The 18,905-nt window shown below is 46.6% G+C and overlaps 1 protein-coding gene across 2 annotated transcripts in view; it reads left to right on the plus strand.

Annotated features, from left to right (window-relative positions):
- Positions 1-224: 224 nt before the first annotated feature.
- The window catches only part of SLC28A1 (solute carrier family 28 member 1), a 55,233-nt gene continuing 36,552 nt past the window's right edge, over positions 225-18,905 (plus strand). Inside the window, exons 1-8 of one of the 2 annotated variants that reach the window (XM_081290864.1) lie at positions 225-4,462; positions 5,106-5,235; positions 6,367-6,478; positions 7,387-7,475; positions 8,681-8,772; positions 12,739-12,922; positions 15,546-15,687; positions 17,369-17,482. In XM_081290864.1, the coding sequence (XP_081146990.1) occupies positions 6,383-6,478; positions 7,387-7,475; positions 8,681-8,772; positions 12,739-12,922; positions 15,546-15,687; positions 17,369-17,482 (717 nt within the window). In that variant the 5' untranslated portion in view covers positions 225-4,462; positions 5,106-5,235; positions 6,367-6,382. The remainder of the gene's footprint in view (positions 4,463-5,105; positions 5,236-6,366; positions 6,479-7,386; positions 7,476-8,680; positions 8,773-12,738; positions 12,923-15,545; positions 15,688-17,368; positions 17,483-18,905) is intronic. The other variant, XM_081290863.1, reaches the window with a different exon arrangement.

Below are 18,905 nucleotides of genomic sequence, written 5' to 3' on the forward strand. Positions count from 1 at the left end.
AAGCTCGTGTGTGAGACAATGCAAGAAAGTTTAGAGGTGAAATGATTGGATTATGAGAGGCTTAACTCAATCAGTGTGTTAGTCCCCTTATAGGGATTAACTGGTGACTGTAGGCAAGTAGGGTGTGGCTGGAGGAAGTGGGTCATTGGGAACCCACCTTTGGGATATATATTTTGTGAGCTGGGCTTAGTCTCTCTCTCTCTCTCTCTCTCTCTCTCTCTCTCTCTCTCTCTCTGCTTCCTGGTGGGATGTCCTGAGCCACATCCTTCTGTCAAGATGTTCTGCCTCACTTTGAGCCCTGAGGAATGGAGCCAGCTATTTATAGACTGAGATCTCTGAAGCCATGAGACCCTCAAATAAACTCTTCATCATCTAAAATTATTCTTGTCAGGTCTTTTGGTTGCAGCAAAGAAAAAACTGACAAAGCAGTTACAATGCCTGTTAGATGTGACACTCAAAGGTATCCATTTTTGTCCCTCCTAACAATTGTATTTAATTTGTGATACCCACTCATCTATATATTCAGTGCGAACACTGCTGGCTTTAGGAACTTCATTTTCTTAGCTCTTCCCAGGTGCCTAAGTCCTGTTTATGGCAACCTTGGTAAAATACTTGGTTTTGCACTAAGGCTCATTGAGTGTCACATCAGATTACTTCTCTGATGGGAAAAAAATGGAACAAGGAAATTTTTCTTATATAAACTAAATCAACTTATCAACAGCGACTCTATGTTGAGTTCTTAGCCAATAAGAGAACTGGTCTTATTAATTTGGTAAAAAAATGAATAGCCCCATATCCCTTGCTAATGGCTAGAGGAAAATCATGCACTCAGAAGTAGGATATGCCTTTGGTATAAACCCCATAGAAGCCAGGGACATCGCCCTGGAGCCCAACAAGATGTTGTGAATTAAGATCTACCTGGGTTTGTAGGTTATCTTAATCTGGATCAAACTGAAAAATAAATATTTCAATGTCTCGCTCTGTCAGTCAGATTTTTGTCTCTATGACCAAAATGCCTGACAACAAAAACTTAGGGGAGGAAAAATCTATTTTTTCTTTTTTTTATTGGTTGTTCACAACATTACAAAGCTCTTGACATATCATATTTCATACATTAGATTCAAGTGGGTTATGAACTCCCAATTTTTACCCCAAATGCAGATTGCAGAATCACGTGCTAAGCAAGTGCTCTACCACTGAGCTACAACCCCAGGTCGAGGCAGACATCATTTTTAAAATGAGAACAACAAAATTGTACTAGGCTTTTATTCTGACAATATTCCCAGGCTTAAGGAGAGAAGAATGGCAAGGTTATACTCATGAACTTTGAGCCTGTCTATTTGTCCACTGTTAGGACACCTGAATCAACACAATGAAAGAGATGACACTGGCAAAAAGCCAAGAAATAAGCGTAGGCAAAGTCGTGAGAAGAAAATCAAAAGATTGCTGAACAATCCTGATGATGTCTGCCTCTTAGAGTGCTGAGTGTTTTACTCACTATTTATAAAAAAAAATATGTATCCTGTTTATTAAAGCAGCCTGGTAAGGTAAAAGGATCCTTTCCAATTCTTTGGCTAAGAATTTCCCTAACACAGGGGATGGTCAGATAATCAGTCGCCTCTGAAGAGAGGCACAAGGATAGGAGAGGTGGAACAGCCCCTTCACTATATACCCTTCTAAGTGTTGGGGGTACTTATTTGTGTTTTTGGTTTGTTTTTATTTTTGTTCTTTGTGCTGGGGCTTGAAGCCAGGGCCTTGTGCATGCTACTAAGCTAAATCTCAAAGTGCTGTTTTGATAACAGGGAGGCTATATATGTGTATTCATGTGGTCCTGTCCTCATCCTGGCCCTGTCCTGTACTTCACTAGTCCCTCTGGGTCGACTGGGTATCAGAGGCCATCTCCTCGGGAAGTATGCCACATAGGGGGTCATTGAGGTACTAAGGCCACACAGCTGGATGGGTAGGAGCAGGACACCCACTTCAGCTCTTGGTCTTCTCCTGGGGAGTCTCAGTCCTCACCTCTCCAGTCTCCCAGTTGCCGGCGCTGGTTTTCAGCCAAATGCTACCTAAAAAGAATTTGGCTTCACAAGGCCTGGGATCCCTGCCGGCCACTAGTCCATGAGGGGAGAAGCAGGGAATAGGCACTGGTCCCCTGACTTGGAGAGTTCCGATGTGTTAAGATGCCCTCAGGGGGCTGAAGGTGTAGCTCAGTGGTAGAGTGCTTGCCTTGCATGCACAAGGCCCTGGCTTCAATCCCCAACACCACAAAAAAAAAAAATAATAATAATAATAATAAATAAATAAATAAGAAGAAGAAGAAGGCCTCAGGTGCTGGGCTCTCTCTCAAGCTTGTCATTTAATTCTCCGAGGTACTTTACCTACCTTCACCAGCTCACAGATGAGGAAACAAGTTAACTTGGAGAGTCTGGAGTGAATCTCACTTAGAACATAGAACTCAGGGCTCTGTGCTCCAGGTTCATCCCACAAACACACAGCCTGTTGGACTCTTGTTCTAGAGATCAGGCCCTTGAAGCTGCAATGAATGTTTTGAAACCAACCTGGTTGCCACTGGATACACTGGCTTCCCTCTGAGCACCAACAGACACCAAGCGGGGATGGGAGGGGAGGATGACAGGAGGAAAGGGGCAACAGGAGGAGTTGGAAGGGGCAGAGGTGGAGAAGTTAATTAATATAGTCCTTTGCCCTTCATTGGGACTCAAGGAGGCCCCCTTTGAGGCAGCTTTGAGTCCATCTGTGTCTTGCTCAAGGTAAACATTTGGTCTACAATCAAGGGGACATGTGGCCCCACCAATGTGAGTGGACACGTTGTGGATCTCTGTTGGAAAATGAATAACAGAAAATTGTATACACTTAGGGGGAAAATAGGCGGGAAATTCCGAATACTCAATAATCCTTATCTGTGGAGGGCTCAGATTAGGGGGATTTTAATGCTTTCTGTATTTTTCTATAAGATTTAAATGTATGTGTCATTACTTTGGTAATTAGATTGTTGGTTTTTTTTTTTTTTTGTATTGGGGACTGAACCCACAGTGCTTTTCCACTGAGTTGTATCTCCAGCCCGACCCCCCCACACATGCCTTTAAAAATTTATTTCGTCAAATGTATGAAATATGATATGTCAATAGCTATGTAATGTTTTGAACAACTAATAAAAAATAAATAAATAAATAAAATTTAAAAAAATTTATTTCATTTTAAGATAGGGTCTCCCTAAAGTTACCCAGGCGAGCTCAAACTTGCAATCTTCCTGCCTCAAAACCACCCATCTCCACCACTCAGTCCCCAATAGCTAGGGTTACAGGTATGCACCATTGAGCCCAGCTAATGTTTTGGTAATTAGAATGAAAGAGAAAAAGAAGCCAGGTGCAGTGGCATGTGCCCAGCAACTCAGGAGGCTGAAACCGGAGAATCGCAGGGTTGAGGCCAACCTCAGCAATTTAGTAAGACCCTGTCTCAAAGTAAAAAATAAAAAGTGCCAGGAATCTCATTCAGTGGTAAAGTGCTCCTGGGTTCAACCCTCAGTACAGCAAAACAAACAAAAAAGGGCAAAGAAAAGGAAGTTTTTAGAGAATAGGGGTCCCTCCGTCCATCTGTCATCTAAACTTCCAAAACAACTTGCGTACCTGTACCAGGTGCTCTGCTCTTATGTTACCAGGAAGTAGTTTTGTGCCATAAAGGATTTTGTCCTTAGTGTGTACTATTAATTATTAAAGAAATGTTTGTTAATCTTGTCAGATAAGCTTAATGCTTAGCTTGAAGACTGAAAAACTAAATTGTTTATCCCTTGATTTTGCACAATGTTGCTTAGGCATTTAGTTTAAAGGGGGAAAAAAAGAAAGAAAGAAACGAAGAGGGAAACAGTGGGATTTTGTTTTGCTTTCGTGACTGTTTCAATGCTTAGACCTGCAACATGCTTCCTATTTGTGACAGCTACACACCTTCCCTATCTTCCAAGCTTAGGAAAATAGGTTGTTATAATAATTACTAATCCAGGGAGGAAGAGAGAGTGAGATGCAAAATGGAAGGTGAAATACAGGGGATGACAGATGGAAACCGGAAGGGGGAGAGCAGGAATACCAAAGGTTGCTTCCTGGAGGAGGGGAACCAGATCTGGCCTTGGAAGAGGTCAGTTCAGGAGCAGGGAGAGTGGAGGGAGGGCATTTCTGGTGGGAGGCAGCCAGGTGGGGCAGAAGCTACACCGGGCCAGACCTCTGTAGGCTCCCTTTCCCACCCCCTTTTCCCTCAATAAGGGTTGGGATCCTTCAGCAGCCTTGTGTCGCTGGACTCTGGGGAGGCCCAACCTACTGCAGTTCTGGACCTTGCCCAGGAATTTCCATTGAAAGGTGAAGACAGGCCAAAGCACAAGCTGGCTGGCTCAGCTCATCCCTAGAGAAACCTGTGCTTCCATCTCTTCCTGAGAACCACCTGTCACCACAAATATGTGAGTAGGAATAAGGTCCTGTCCTCTCTGTGCAGCTGTATCTGTGTGTGCTGGAATCAGGGCTTCCAAGGCTGTGTGTGTGTGTGTGTGTGTGTGTGTGTGTGTGTGCATACGCACTCAATGTGTGTCCCTGCTTGTTTGTATGTATGTCTTGGTGTGTTATCTTAACCAGTCTGCTGTTGGGATAGAGTACGGTAATCCCCAAAGGGAAAAAAGGAGGAGGAATGGGAGTAGGGAGACAGGGTCGCACTTAGGACTTTATTTACAGATGAGCTGAAGCCTATGAATTGAGCTTCAGCAAAAAAGGAACTATAGACTGAGTGTAGTGGCTCACTCCTAGTAACTCCAGAGGTTGAAACAGGAGGATTGCAAGTTTGAGGCCAGCCTCAATAATTTAGCTAGACCCTGTTTCAAAATAAAAATATAAAAATGACTGGGGATATAACTCAATGGTAGAGCACCCCTGGGTTCAATCCCCAATGTTGGGGGAAAAAAATAAAAGGAACTATTGGCTCTTGGCATGAAAAAGTCCAGGGGTAGTTATCTAGGGACCAGATTGTTGTCTTCAGGATATTGTGTCTCCATTTTTCAAGTGTGGAAAAGTATAATACAATAAGCATATCACTACTTTTTCCCCTTGAAGAATTGCATCAAAGAGAAGGACATGCTCTTCAGTAGAGAATCAGAGGGCGTTGGGGCCGAGTGCAGACAGGCAGCATAGAGTTGAACCATCCAAGCCCTGCCAGAGCATGAGGAGATTTTTATATTGCACAGTAAGTCCTCCAACAGTCATAATTTTTCCATGAAGAAGATTAAACCTTAAACACCTGCTTCAAAAAAACAAAACAAAACTACCTCCCTGTCCCCACCCCAGGGAGGTGGGGAGTGGAGAAAAAGAAAAAAGGAAAGAAAGAGAAAGGAAAAATGGAGGAAACAAAGAACCTCTAATCCCAAGGGCTTACAAATGAGAGGCATGGCCTTTTCTCTATTTTCTATATTTATATGAAAATAATTCATGCTTCATGCTAAATACATTATTTACCTTATAAGAACTTTGTTGTTTTTAAATTTAAAAAGTTTGTTTAATGATTGCTTTTTCTTTGAAGGAATCCATGCATTATGGATCAGAAATATCTGCTGGCTATACTGGCTAAATGTGGAAATCAGATTTTTTGCAAAGATGAATTTTTTTGATACAAGGGATTGAACTCAGGGGCACTCAACCACTGAGCCACACCCCCAGCCCTACTTTGTATTTTATTTAGAGATAGAGTCTCACTGAGTCGCTTAGTGCCTCGCTTTTGCTAAGGCTAGCTTTGACTTGCAATCCTCCTGCCTCAGCCTCCCGAGCCATTAGGATTACAGTCATGCACCACCGCGCCTGGCACAAAGATGGATCTTGACTGACATTAATTGCAGATTCCTTTTTGAGGGCAGTATAGGAGTTATTTTTTTACCATGGTTTATTTTTTGTGTGTCCATCAACATGTGAGCCTATCACTTAATGGCAAGTGATTTTAACCTGTTGTGTGGAGTGAGGCAAGCCAGGGCCTCTCTTCAGAAAAATGCCTGTATCAGATACATACTCATTTCCTTCCTTTCCTTCCCTGTGAAATGGGCAGAATTTGCTGTTTTGGCCTGGAACTCCTGGAGCTTACAGGACAGGTTCAGAAGGGAATGTAAGAAGGGCCACCTCCTCCATGTGTTGGAGGGGCCCAGGCGGAGGTCCGAGGCACAATGAGGAGCCAGCTCTGGGATGGCTTATGAAACCCCCAGGCAAGGGCCTGATGCTTCCAGGCTTCTGCCCCTGCCACCCTGCCCTCTTCCCCACTTCCTCAATCCCCGCTCCTGGATCCTGCAGGCTCTCCCTTTAGCTTTGGGCCCTCTCTGTCTTTGTCTTTCAGCTGGAAGATCTGGCCCATGGAGAAGCAGACACCCAAACGAGTAGAGTTCATTTCTCTCAAACCTGCGACCCATGGCTTGGAGAACACGGAGGCTGAGTTCTTGGAGAGCCTGGTCTGTCCACTTCCCCAGCCTCCTCAGTCTTTGGGTTTGAGTCCTAACCCACAGTGGGAGGGTCTGTGCCCACCTTCTTATACATCCATCTTCTTTGGCCTCCTCAGCTATTTGCTTGCATAGTTAAGGCAACTCTGATGAGCTGGAGTCCCTGTATAACTCAGCCCCCTTTATTTCACTCATGAAACATTTATTGGGCACCTACTATGTGCCAATATAACCCATCCAAGTCTGAAAGGTCAGAGAAATTTCCAATGTGGAAGTAACATTTAAGCTCCAATCTGAAAGATGAGAAGAGAAACGAGATGATGGGGTGAGTCTCTGAGAAAGCCTCAGCCTTCCAGGAGCTCCCAATCTTCTCCTTCCTCTCCACTAGCCAAGTTGAGGATCACAACCTGGTCTTTGGAGCATAACATGGCACCCTTTCCTCTCCCAACCTTCTGTGACCAGACCCCTTCCCTATGCTGCCCTGTGCACCCCAGGAGGCAGCTTTCACAATGTCACCTTGCAAGAATGTCCCCCACCCAATAACTCCAAGGACTGTGGGGTAAATGGCATTCTTTAGACATACAATGAGGTAACCCTGCCTGGGACTTTCCTTAGAGGCTTCCTCTTGGCCCCCAACCAGTCAAAGTGTTCCTCCTTGATGCAGATTGCAAGCTCCCTGAAGGCAGAATATGTCTAACACAGAGCCCTGAACATAGTAGGTGCTCATGGTATGCTTTGCAGAATTTAATTAAGTAGCCCTCTGATTATTTCTTGTGCAAAAGTCCCATTCTCACCTCAGTCTACTGATGAGGGCCTGTGGGTACCTTGGGGTGGTCTGGGTCTCTCACCTCTCTGGGCCCCTCAGCTCTTCTATCTCTCAGGTGGGAAGGCTGGCCCTGATGTCTCCCTGATGGCTTTAGGAGGAAGGCCGGCTCCCTGGCAGTGACTCCAGCCCCATAGAGCACGAGGGCAGCTGGAGCAAAGCTGACCCGAAGTCCTTCTCTAGATGGTAGGTGATCTTTGCGAGGATTATAGACTAGTCAGGGAAATAGATTGGGGATCCTGGCCTCCTGGCACATGTGGGAGCTGGATACCTTTGTTGAAGGAGGAACCAAGGCACTTCAGCCATTTCTTTCAGCTAGATGAGCCATGCTGTCCTCTCCCTCAGAGGTAAGCCAGGCCACAGGCCCTACCTGCTCATAAGCAGCCAGAAACCCCAACATGTACAGTGGGCTGCTCTGGTGGAAGTTGGGGAGGATGCCCTGAACCAGTCAGGGGTTCCCCTTTAACCTCCCCCACCCCCTTTTACCTGGTCCTGCCTCTGAGGGAACTTAAGGGGAAATCTGAAGCTCAGTTTAAAACTCTTGGACTGACCCAGGTACACATTTTATATGGAAGGAAAAGGACCAGCCCAGAGTGTCCTCGGTGGCAGGATCCTGAACTGGGCACAGAATGAAGGATCTGGAGTGGCAATGGGGGAGGGATCCATCTATTGTCTGGATGGAGGGACTCGGGAAGATGCCTCACGTGCCCTCCAGAGAGGGGACAGGAGGATAAAATTGCTTCTAGTGGTTGAATTCCATGAGCACTGAGTGCACATCTACTAGAGGTACCTATCGTTCCTCCAGGGACAAACAGATGACCAAATGACCAGGTAAGAATTAGCATTTGGACTGGGTCTGAAGGTAGTCACACTTGGGCAGGGGCCAGGCTGCCTCTCTCTGGAATCGGTAGTGCTACACTCCCTCCCTCTGGAATAGGTAGTGCTGACTTAGATGATGAGTGTCCTGATCCAAAGGGAGCAAATGAAGAACAGGAAGCTACTGTATCTTGCTCCATGGACAGGTGGAAATCAGGGATGTGAAGGCTGTCATCTTTGTATATTTCTGTATGTTGATAAGGTTCTTCCCTATCAATTCCCTCAGCTTGGAAACAGGGTTTATTCCTGGGGTAATGGGGCCTGCTGGAACTGCTCCAGTCCAAAGGCCCAACTTGTGGTTCAGTGAGGCCTGAACCATGGCTCAGTTTATTCTGGGCTGAGGTTGCCTTGCAACCCTGTGGAATGTCAAGGCCAGAGCCGGGCTTTCCCTCCTTCACCATTGTACTAGGAACATACTTGAGTGGTTTCTACCTAAAGGTGTTGAGGATCCATACTGGGATTACTTTTATGGGAGTAAAAGGGCCACTCATGAACACTGTTGGTCCTCTCCCCAGGAGGAGCCTGCAGCCAGTCCTGAGAGCACGAAGCTTCTACAGGAAGCACGCACAGTTGTTCCGATGGATCTATATAGGCCTGTTCTGTACTGGTGAGCTGGGGACAAAGCCCTACCCAGAAATCACTGCCTCCCCAGCCTCATGTCTCAGGACAGGGTCATTCACTTTACCAATCAGTCAACAAATGTTTGCTGAGCACCAACTCAGGCCCGGCTCCCAGGCTAGGAACTGAAGCACCAGTTAAACCAGACCAGATCTCATTCTGAAGTCACTCCCTCATCAGCTAGGAAGTGGCACCAATATGCCCACATGATACAGTGAGCCATCCGGGAGCACCAAGGAGGCATGGGGCGGGGGAGAGTCAGGGAGGACTTTCAGGAGGAAGTGAACTTCAAGTCTCATGAGGGGTGAATAGGAGGTGAGGGAAGGACAATAAGGAATGAGAGAAGTCACAGAGCAGAGATGAAAACCATCATGGTGTGGACTTTGATGAAGTCTAGTGTGGCTGGAGGATAGAGTTTATAAGGAATGCCAGTGCATGAGGTTGGAAGGCTAGGAAAGGGTCTGGAATTGGAAGTGGGGTTATGGGGGAGGATTCTCAGGGATTTTGATTTTACTCTCAAATCAAGAGAGCCATCAAAAGATTGAAAACACAGACATGTCCAGGTGGAATTCATACTCTGGGATCCTGGGGAGACAGAGGGAGGAGGAGACATTGAGGGCCATGATATGTTTGAGAATTAAGTGATGGAAGAGGGACAGGGCTAGATTTGAGGAATCCTACAGAAGCAATGCCAGTGTAACTTGGGAGGTGACCAGATGTGCAGGATGAAGGAGACCTTGAATCAAGGCTGCCTTGGGTTCCTGCATGGGTGATGGGTGGATTTGGAGCTTCCTGCAGAGCTATAGAACACAGGTGGAAGAGACGGTCTTGCTAAGGAGGGAGGTGATTTGGACAGTCTATTGGAGGTACCACCACCAGGTCATCCAGGGCAAGAGAAAGTTTTCCCTGGAGAAGTTACTTGGAGAATGAGTTGAGAAGTGGGTCAAGGACAGAAGCCTGGGACCATCCACATGGAATGTGGTAAAGGGTAAACAGAGCAAGGACAGAGTCAAGTCCATTAATTTAGGGGCAAAGAGGTGGTAATGACTTAGAGCATAAGTGCAAAAACTAAATTGGAGTAAATGGGAGGTGAGGCAGTATAGACAGCAAGTATAGAAACTCTTCGGAGAAATTTTTATGAAAACAGAGAGGAAATATTAATGGTTAGGATGTGACAAAAGATCAATGATAAACATGTGTTTGTGATGGGAGACACTTGGAACATGTTTGTGAGCTAAAGTGGGGGCTTTGTAGAAAGAGGACATTCCCCAGAAAAGGTACCTGGGCCCAGGTGGAGGGACAGGTCTTCATATGCTGAGACTTATCTCTGTCAGGTTAGAAGTAAAGAGGGAAAGATGGGTGTGGATATAGAGACCATAATAGGTAGCTAGGGAGGGGAGAGGATAGTGAGAGAGGTGACAGAAATGGCCCTAGTCTCTTGAAGTACTTAAAAACAAGATCATCTGCTGAGATGGGGTGGATTCATGGTTTCTATATTAGTCAGTTTTCTGTTGCTATAATGAAATATCTGAAGCTAGGTACTTTATAAAGGAAAGATTTATTTAGTTCATAGTTTTGGATGCTCATGGACATGGCACTAACATCAGCTAGAAAAGTTCATCACTTCTGAGGGCATATCCCCAATGACCTAATTATCTTCCATTAAACTCCACCTCTTAAAGGTTCCACCACCTCTCAAAATTACCACACATGAATTGAACTTCTAACACATGAGCCCTTTAGAGGAAACACTCAAACCACATTCAAACCATAGAAGTTGCCCATAGTTTCCTTCAGAGATGGTGTCTAAGACTGTGAAGTCATTCTTTGGCAGGGTCTGAAACCAGGTCTCCTCTGCTTTCTATGCTATTAACTTTACTCAGATTCAGATACGCTTCCCTTGAAGGAGTGATTGCATAGACTTTAGTAGAGAAGGGACTAACATGGATGGCTTTATTGTCCCTGGTCTTAGAAGACTTTGCCTATCATTCTAGCCAAAGTCCAAGGGAGGTCTTTGATTAATCCAGGTTTGGTCATGTGTGCGTTCTCTTTCTCTGTCTCTCCCTCTCCTCCGCCCCCCCCCATATATACATATGAATTGTAGATGGACATGATACCTTTATTTTATTCACTTATTTTTTATGTGGTGCTGAGGATCAATCCAGTACCTCACAGGTGCTAGGCAAGTGCTCCACCCTGTCTTGGCCTTTCCAGACCCTTCCTTCCTCCCTGGCCTGCCACAGCCCACCTCTGAGGCACTACCACCTAGGCAGATGGACCTAATTAGGGCCTAACATCCTCCCTGTGTAAGACATTTAACTTGTCTGGCCTGTTACGTCACCATCTAAGTGGGCATCAACACAGCAATGACCTTGTATGATGGCATGAGAATTCATTGTGAAAATGGATATAAAGTGCTGATCTCAGCGCTTGGTGACCATGGCACCTCAACCTGTCCTCTTCCCCTTAACTTCCAGAGCCTACCTGCATCCCAGGCTGGGCTCTGAAGGGCTCTACCTGTGCCTCTAAATGCCACCCATACAATAGGAATCCCAGTCCACAAGCTTCTGTGTGGAAGGGAGCTTTATTTCTACAACTCGATCTATTTTCCGTTTTCATTTTATCATCACAGGGAGTGGCAGGAACTTAATTTATGTCTATTTGGAAACTCCCTTCACCCCTTTCCCTGGCAGACCCCAGGAGGCCTTAGCCACGATCACTCCTCAGGTTTCTTCTGACTGGCCCACTTCTCCAGGTGGTCCTAGGTTCTCCATGCTGGCAGGGAGCCCTGGAGATGTCCCTTCCCCACCACAGGCCTGCCCTGGTTTCCCACCTCTCTTGTCTTCCTCACTTCCACTACTTAGTGACTACAGAGTATACATACTTACAAGCTTTCTGGGGCTCTGCCTGACCCCACACCACATAGTGATGCTCTCTGAAGTCTTAGTGTCTCCCTGGGGCTCCACCCTGGAAGCAAGGCACACATGGCTCCTCTACTTGCTGTGCCACAAACCCACTGGGTGCTGGCCACCTTGCCAGGCTCAGGCCTCTCTGGGACCCATCAGTGTCTTTGCTCTGTTATTCTCTAACTAGTCTGATAGCCGAGGGGGCAGGGTGGGACCTATTTCCTCATGATGTTTCATTCCACATTTTTAATCCATGGCTCTAAGTCCTTTCCAATCCTTTAAGGCCATTTTTTTAATTAAAAATTTTGTGTGTGTGTGTGTGTGTGTGTATTTGTATTGGGGATTGATCCCAGGGATGCTCTCTACCACTGAGTTGCATCCCTTCCTTTTTATTTTTATTTTTATTTTGATACAGGGTCTTAGTTTGCTATCCTTAGCTAAGTTTGCTATCCTCCTGTCTCAGTCTCCCAAGAAGCTAGAATTACAGGAAGGTCCTACCACACCTGGCAAGGGCCCTTGATTTTGAAATTTGAAATCCCAAGGAGACACATTTCCCCTGTGGTCTCTGCTTGTTGAGGAACAAGCCCAGACTGGCTCAGCTACTCACAGGAGAGAAAGGCAAAAAGTAAAAAAGGAAACTTCAGGAAGAAAATGGTCATTGATTAATCATCAATGATTGATTACTTCATGGAGTCACTGATTCAGCTCCATCCTCCATGGGACATAGCATGGTTCTAGATGGTAGCAGGCGCTCCATTGATGCCCAGAGATTTATGCTGTCTTGTCTCACCTGCTCTATTTACATCTCCTCACATTTGGTCAGCACTTCACAGTTTACAAAGCCCATTCACACACATTCTACCAGCTAATTTGTAACAAAATCTGACATGGTAGGGATGAGTGTTCTCATTTCCAAATAAGGAAAGAGAAACCAGGGAGTCTGGGTGAATTTCCTGCCCTCTGTGCTTTGGATGGAGTGAGATGGAGTCTGTGTGTGAGGCTTCAGGGCCTGGAAAGATGGTTGATCCTTTCTCTGTTCCATCCCCCAGCATTTGCTGCCTTCCTGCTCATTGCCTGCCTCCTGGATTTCCGGAGGGCCCTGGCGCTGTTTGTCCTTGCCTGTGTGGTCTTTGTCTGCCTGGCCTGCAGGCTGCTGAAGAAGTTACTGGGGCCAAAACTGAGGAGGTGTGTGAAACTCCAGGGCCATCCCCGCCTCATCCTGTGGTTTAAGAGGTGAGTGAGCTGGCAGCCTGGGGCGGGCAGGAGGCAGAAGCCTCAGCCCTGGCCTACCGGAGGGTTCCCATGTCACAGACCACTCCCTACCCTGTTTGCCTTCTGGGCTTGGGGGCAGGAGTTGCGGGGTGGATTCAAAGGCACCAGCCATCTCTGTTGTGTTTTGCCAGTTCTCAGCCTCAGTTACAATAGGTGACTGTGATGGCTGAGACAGGACTGGACAGTTTCTTAGGTTCCAAGAGCCCAGCCCATCCAAGCAGGGAGGGCCCTTCTCAGTGCCTCCCATAGGATCCCCTGGGGCAGGTGGGAGACATATGGCTGCCAGGGACCACCCCTGGAGTCTGGCTTAGCAGGCTAGATTGGGGTCCAGGTGCCAGTATTTTTAATTATCCCCCAGACAATTCTGGTGTAGTCACTCATGTCCCTGGACACGTTTGGGGTGGGATCTCTTGATTTTGAAACAAGATTCCTTGGAGCTCTGGAAACAATGGAGATGCCATAGTGTAGGTTAGGGAAGAGAACATCAAACCCCTGTCTTAGTCATTTTCTACTGCTATAACTGAATACTAGACTGGGTGGTTTATAAAGAATAGAAGTTTATTTTGGCTCCTGGTTCTGGAGGCTGGGGAGTCCAAGAACAGGGCGCAGCATCTTAGCTTCGGGTGAGGCCTTGTGCTGCTTCAGCTCATAGCGGAAAGCAAGTGGGGTGCCTGCAGAGGAGACAAAGTAGAAGCAGCTGGGTGTGGTGGCACAGGCCTGTAATCCCAGTGACTCTGGGGGCTGAGGCAGGAGGGTCGAGAGTTCAAAGCCAGCCTCAGCAATTTATCAAGGCCCTAAGCAACTCAATAAGAGCCGTCTCTAAATAAAATACAGAAAAAAGGGCTGGAGATGTGGTTCAGTGGTTAAGTGCCCTGGTTTCAATCCCTGATTAAAAAATAAAAATAAAAAAGCAGCCTTGATTTAAAATGAATCACACTCACAGTGCTCCCAGTAACTAATCCAGTCCTGTGAGAGCAAGAATTGATCCAGGCCTGTATTAACCCATTCCTCATAGAAAAAACCTGATGACTTCTTAAAGGCCCCACCGCCCAAACACTGCCACAGTGGCAGTTGATTTCATTATGAGTTGTGGTGGGAACCAACCATGTCCAAGTCATAGCATTTCATCCTGACTCCCTAAAATTCATGTCTTTCTCACATTAAAAAAATAAAATCATTCCATCCCGATAGTTCCCAAAGTCTTAACTTAATCCAACACCAGCTCAAACTCTGAAGTCCAGTCTCATCTGAGACACAAGGCAAACTCCTTCCAGCTGTGGGGGAGCCTATAAATCAAGACCAGTTATCTACTTCCAAAATTCAGTGGTTGGGATAGGCAAAGGGAAAACACTCACAATCGCAAAAGGGAGAGAGAGGTAGAAAGAAAGGAACAACAGGTCCCAAGCTAGTCTGAAACCCAAGAAGGCAAGACCTTAACTCTTAAGATGTCAGAATAAGTCGGGGGCAGTGTTACACGCCTTGATTCCAATAGCTCAGGAGGCTGAGGCAGGAGGATCATGAGTTCAAAGCCAGCCTCAACAACTGAGCAAGACCCTATGTCTAAATAAAATATAACAAAGGGACAAAAATGTGGTTCAGTGGTTGAGCACCCACAGTTTCAATAAAATTTAAAAAAAAGCCAGAATAAGCCCAGGGTGGTGGCACATCCATATCCCAGTGACTCAGGAGGTTAAGACTGGAGGATTGCAAATTCAAGATGTAGTTCGGTGGCAGAGCAAACCTAGGTTCAATCCCCAGTACTATTGACCAAAATTTAAATATATACATATATATATATATTCCAGAATAAATTTTCACACTGTGTGCTTCCTTCCAGACACACTGGGTTAGTTGGGTCTAAAACCTTAGGCAACCTGCCCTATGGCTTCGCTGAACTCAGTCCACATGGCTGCTCTCATGGTTGGATTTGCATGCAGCCTTCAGCTCTCCCAGGTTGGCATCACATGCCACACGTGTCTCTACTGTTCAGGGGTCTCAAAGGCAGTCTCACCCTCCTGTGCAGGTCTCAGCATGGTCCTCCAGACTCTTCATAGCATTCTTTGAAATCTAGGTGGAGGAAACCATACTTCCATAGCCCTTGTATTCTGCATGTCTGCAGAAAATACCACATGGTGGTGGATGCTGCCCAGGCTTATTGCCTGTGCCCTCTGGAGTAGCAGCACATTGCAGAGCATCAAAGAAGAGAAGCTGTCAAGAGTGACAATTCCAGAGATCTGCAAAAGCCCCCTGAAATGACTGGTTGAATTCTGATCAGCAAATATATCTGAGGAAACTACTCCTAATAGTTTACTACTAGGAAACTACTTCCTGGGCTATATAGGAACTACCCACAAGGATGAGAGGAAACTGTGCTTGGAATCAGAGGGCCAGGAAGAGTGTCTACTCCTGACAGATTGTGGGCAAACCCACCAATCCATAGGGCATTGTACAGAGTACTAAGAAGTGTCTTGGCTCACCTTTCCTCTGGGGCCCTGGGTACTATTTGGGGTGTGTGTGTGTGTGTGTGTGTGTGTGTGTGTGTGTAAGATGCTGAGGGTGATGGATTTCTCCCTCTCTCTTGCAGAGGTCTAGCCCTTGCTGCTGTCTTGGCCTTGGTCTTGTGGCTGGCTCTAGACACCTTCCAGAGACCTGAGCAGCTGGTGTCCTTTGCAGGAACCTGCGTGTTCATCATCCTACTCTTTGCCTGCTCAAAACATCACGGTGCTGTGAGTGCTTAGTTGACAGCTGGGGCCGAAAGACAGTGTGTTCTTTCTTCTGCCCCTTGGCTGGGGCTGGGAACTGGGTGGGAGCAGAGGCTCCTGTTGGGAGAACACCCAAGGCTCAGAGCCTGGGAATGACTGTACATCAGGATAGGCTTCTTATGAAGCAGGTGAGGGACATCCTGGAACTGGAGACCCCAAGTGAGTAGTCACCTCTCTTAGCAGAAGTCCTCAAGCTCCCCAAGGGGGGCAAGGACACTGGATAGACAGATCTGCTGCATTTCTCCAAACCAAGAGGCCACTGGAGGCATTTCTTTCCTTGGTGACATGTCCTCAAGTTTGTAGTCTCAGAAATCATCCCCATTACTCACTAAGTCTGAGACTGGCCTTGAACTCATGATCCTCCTGCTTCAGCCTCCCAAGTAGCTGGGATTATAGGTGTATACCACTGCACACAGCTTAGAAATGCTAATTTTCATAGTCAGAAACTGGGGTGAGATACCACAACCCTCTCATCTCTCTTGGTCATGGCCATTAATCAAGGGAGATACCAGATGTTCAGGAGTGATGAGGGGATAGAGAAAAGACAGATACACATAGAGAGTAAAAGTTGTAGCTAGGTGGGCAGCCAAGCCCTGCTGAGGCTTGAGTGACTCTAGAGCCAGCTCAGCAAGTTTATTATATAGGTTTCATCAAAAAGTTATCTGTGGAAAAGTTTCAGCAAACAGGCAATCTGAAGGACGCTGGACTGGTGAGACATTAGGGTCATCTTGTTTTGCTCAGAATTCACTATTCCTGGGAGTTGGTGCTGAACTCAAGGCTTCAACTGATAGAGCCAGAGCCATGAGTCTTCACAGTAGCCCTCTCTGGCCAGTGTTACCATAGCAACTGGGGCATCTTGACCTGCACTTTACACAGGCAGCTCCCAGCTCAGACACAGCCCTGCTCTCCACGGTGAGGCTCAGCTATCTTCATTTCAACAAGGCCTCTGGATAATTCTGATGCATAACAAAGTGTCCATCTGCCTATTTGGGAGGTCCCTGCCTACGCACAGCTGGTTGGCCCTACAGGATTGGTCAGATGGACTTTCTTTTCCTCTGCCTCCTTTTTCTCTCTCCCATCCTCTGGAATCAGGACCCCTCCCTGCTTCATAGTGTTGTTACTACTTTCCCCAGGCTATAGCCAAGTTTCAGAGCTCAGGATTCGGTAAGGAGTCTTTAGGTGCTGAGAGAGAATAGCAACCCAAAGGAATACAGCTCTCCTGTACAGGGTGGGCCTCAAGGGAGTGGGGTTTGGGAATCCTGCCAATGGAGGACAGATGGAGAGGGTTCAGGCAGATGGAGGTTACACAATGAGCTGGGCAGGCCGATGTTCATGTCCTGAGGCCATGACTCAGAAACTAAATGCCTTGGCATGTTCAAAGCTGGACTGGCTTCTCAAGGGTCCTTGATTAGAATCTTGAGCCACCCCTGCCCACTTCCCACCTCATGGCTGCTAAGAGCATGGCCTACTCTGAATCCTAGGGAGGGAGTGACTATTGGCAGCAGGCTCAGGGCTCTGGCCTCCAGGCAGGGCAAGGCTCCCATCACCCCCAGCAGTTCTGTGCTCTCCACCCTCACCCCTCATGCTGTTCTCTGTGGACCACCCAAGGAGCGAAGCTCACCAAGCCCTTTTTATTGGGTGGCAGGTGTCTTGGCGGACCGTGTCCTGGGGCCTTGGGCTACAGTTTGTACTCGGACTCTTTGTCATCAGAACAGAACCAGGATTTGTAGCATTCCAGTGGCTGGGCGATCAGATCCAGGTTTGTAAATGGGGCCTGACTGTTGAGAGCACCTTAGGTCATCAGGGAATAGGGGAGAAGCCACTTGGTTGTGGGAGAAGGTGGGTGGGGAGGCATAGAGATAGTTTGGGACTAGAGGGTAGGTATGGATTGGGGCCCAGGCCAGGTGGACTGCTGAGGGCTGGCAGGGCCAGGTACTGCTTCCCTCAAGCCAGGAACTCTGACCTGAGGGACAGAGCAGAGTCTGATATGGAAGAGAGTCCCTCGGCAGTGTGGCCTGCCAAGGTCACCTGTGACTCAGGACTTATAGTGTTAAAATTGCTTAAAAACAAAACCCTGCAAATGATTTGCTCTATGTGTGTTTGTGTGTGTGTTCTTAGAAATGTCTACTGAAATCATAATTTTTGTGTGTGTGGTACTGGGGATTGAGCCCAGGCCCTCACACATGAGAGGCAAGCATTCTACCACTGAGCTACATCCCCAGACCTCTTTTTTTTTTTAGACAGGGCCTCACTAAGTGGCCTCAAACTTGTGATCCTCCTACTTCAACCTCCCAAGTACCTGGGATTATAGCACCCTACTGAGGTTATAATATTTCACTTCATTTTTTTTCTTTGGTAAAATACACATAAGACAAAATTTACCATTTTAACCATCATTAAGTTCATGCACATTGTTGAGCAACCATCATGATTTTACTTTTTTTCCCCCAGTGCTGGGGAATGAACCTCAGGCTTTTTGCATTCTAAGCAAATGCTCTACCACCGAGCTACACCCACAGCTCATAATTTACTGTTTCAAATATAAGTGATTGAGGACCCAAGGTTGAACCTCTACTCACCCTCTTCTCACCAGCTCAAATGTCCACGTGCTCTGTGTGGGGTGGAGCAAGGATCATTCCTGGGGTCTGTGCCCACCTATTGGCTTTGCTGATGGCACAAGCCTAGGTATTATAGAAGAAAAGACTAAGAGTTACTGCTCTGGTCATGTCCCCATTTTATTTTATTTTATTGTGGAACTGGGGATTGAACCCAGGGGCAATATATAACTGAGCTACATCCACAGTCCTTTTTATTTTTTATTTTGAGATAGGGTCTTGCTGAGTTGCCCACACTAGCCTCAAACTTGCAATCCTCCAGGCTCAGCCTTCCTAGTAGCATATCCTCAATTTATAGATGAGAACATTGACTCCTGGATAAGAGAAGTGAGTTGTTCCTGCAGTCACAATGCTACATCTCCTGCAGAAGTGAGTGTGGACTCCCACATTCAGGCTACGAGTCTGGGATGGAGACAGGACATGGAGACAGTATACCATTGGCTGTCAGGGGACGAAGCAGGCACAAAAGACACCCCCTTTAACAGCCCTCTTCAACACAGCTTAAGGTCTTGTTTCCTTATTATATCTTCTTTAATGTTTTTTAAAATATTTATTTTTTAGCTTTAG

The sequence above is a fragment of the Spermophilus citellus genome (genome assembly GCF_964194105.1).
Source record: "Spermophilus citellus genome assembly, chromosome: 4".
Lineage (NCBI taxonomy): Eukaryota > Metazoa > Chordata > Mammalia > Rodentia > Sciuridae > Spermophilus > Spermophilus citellus.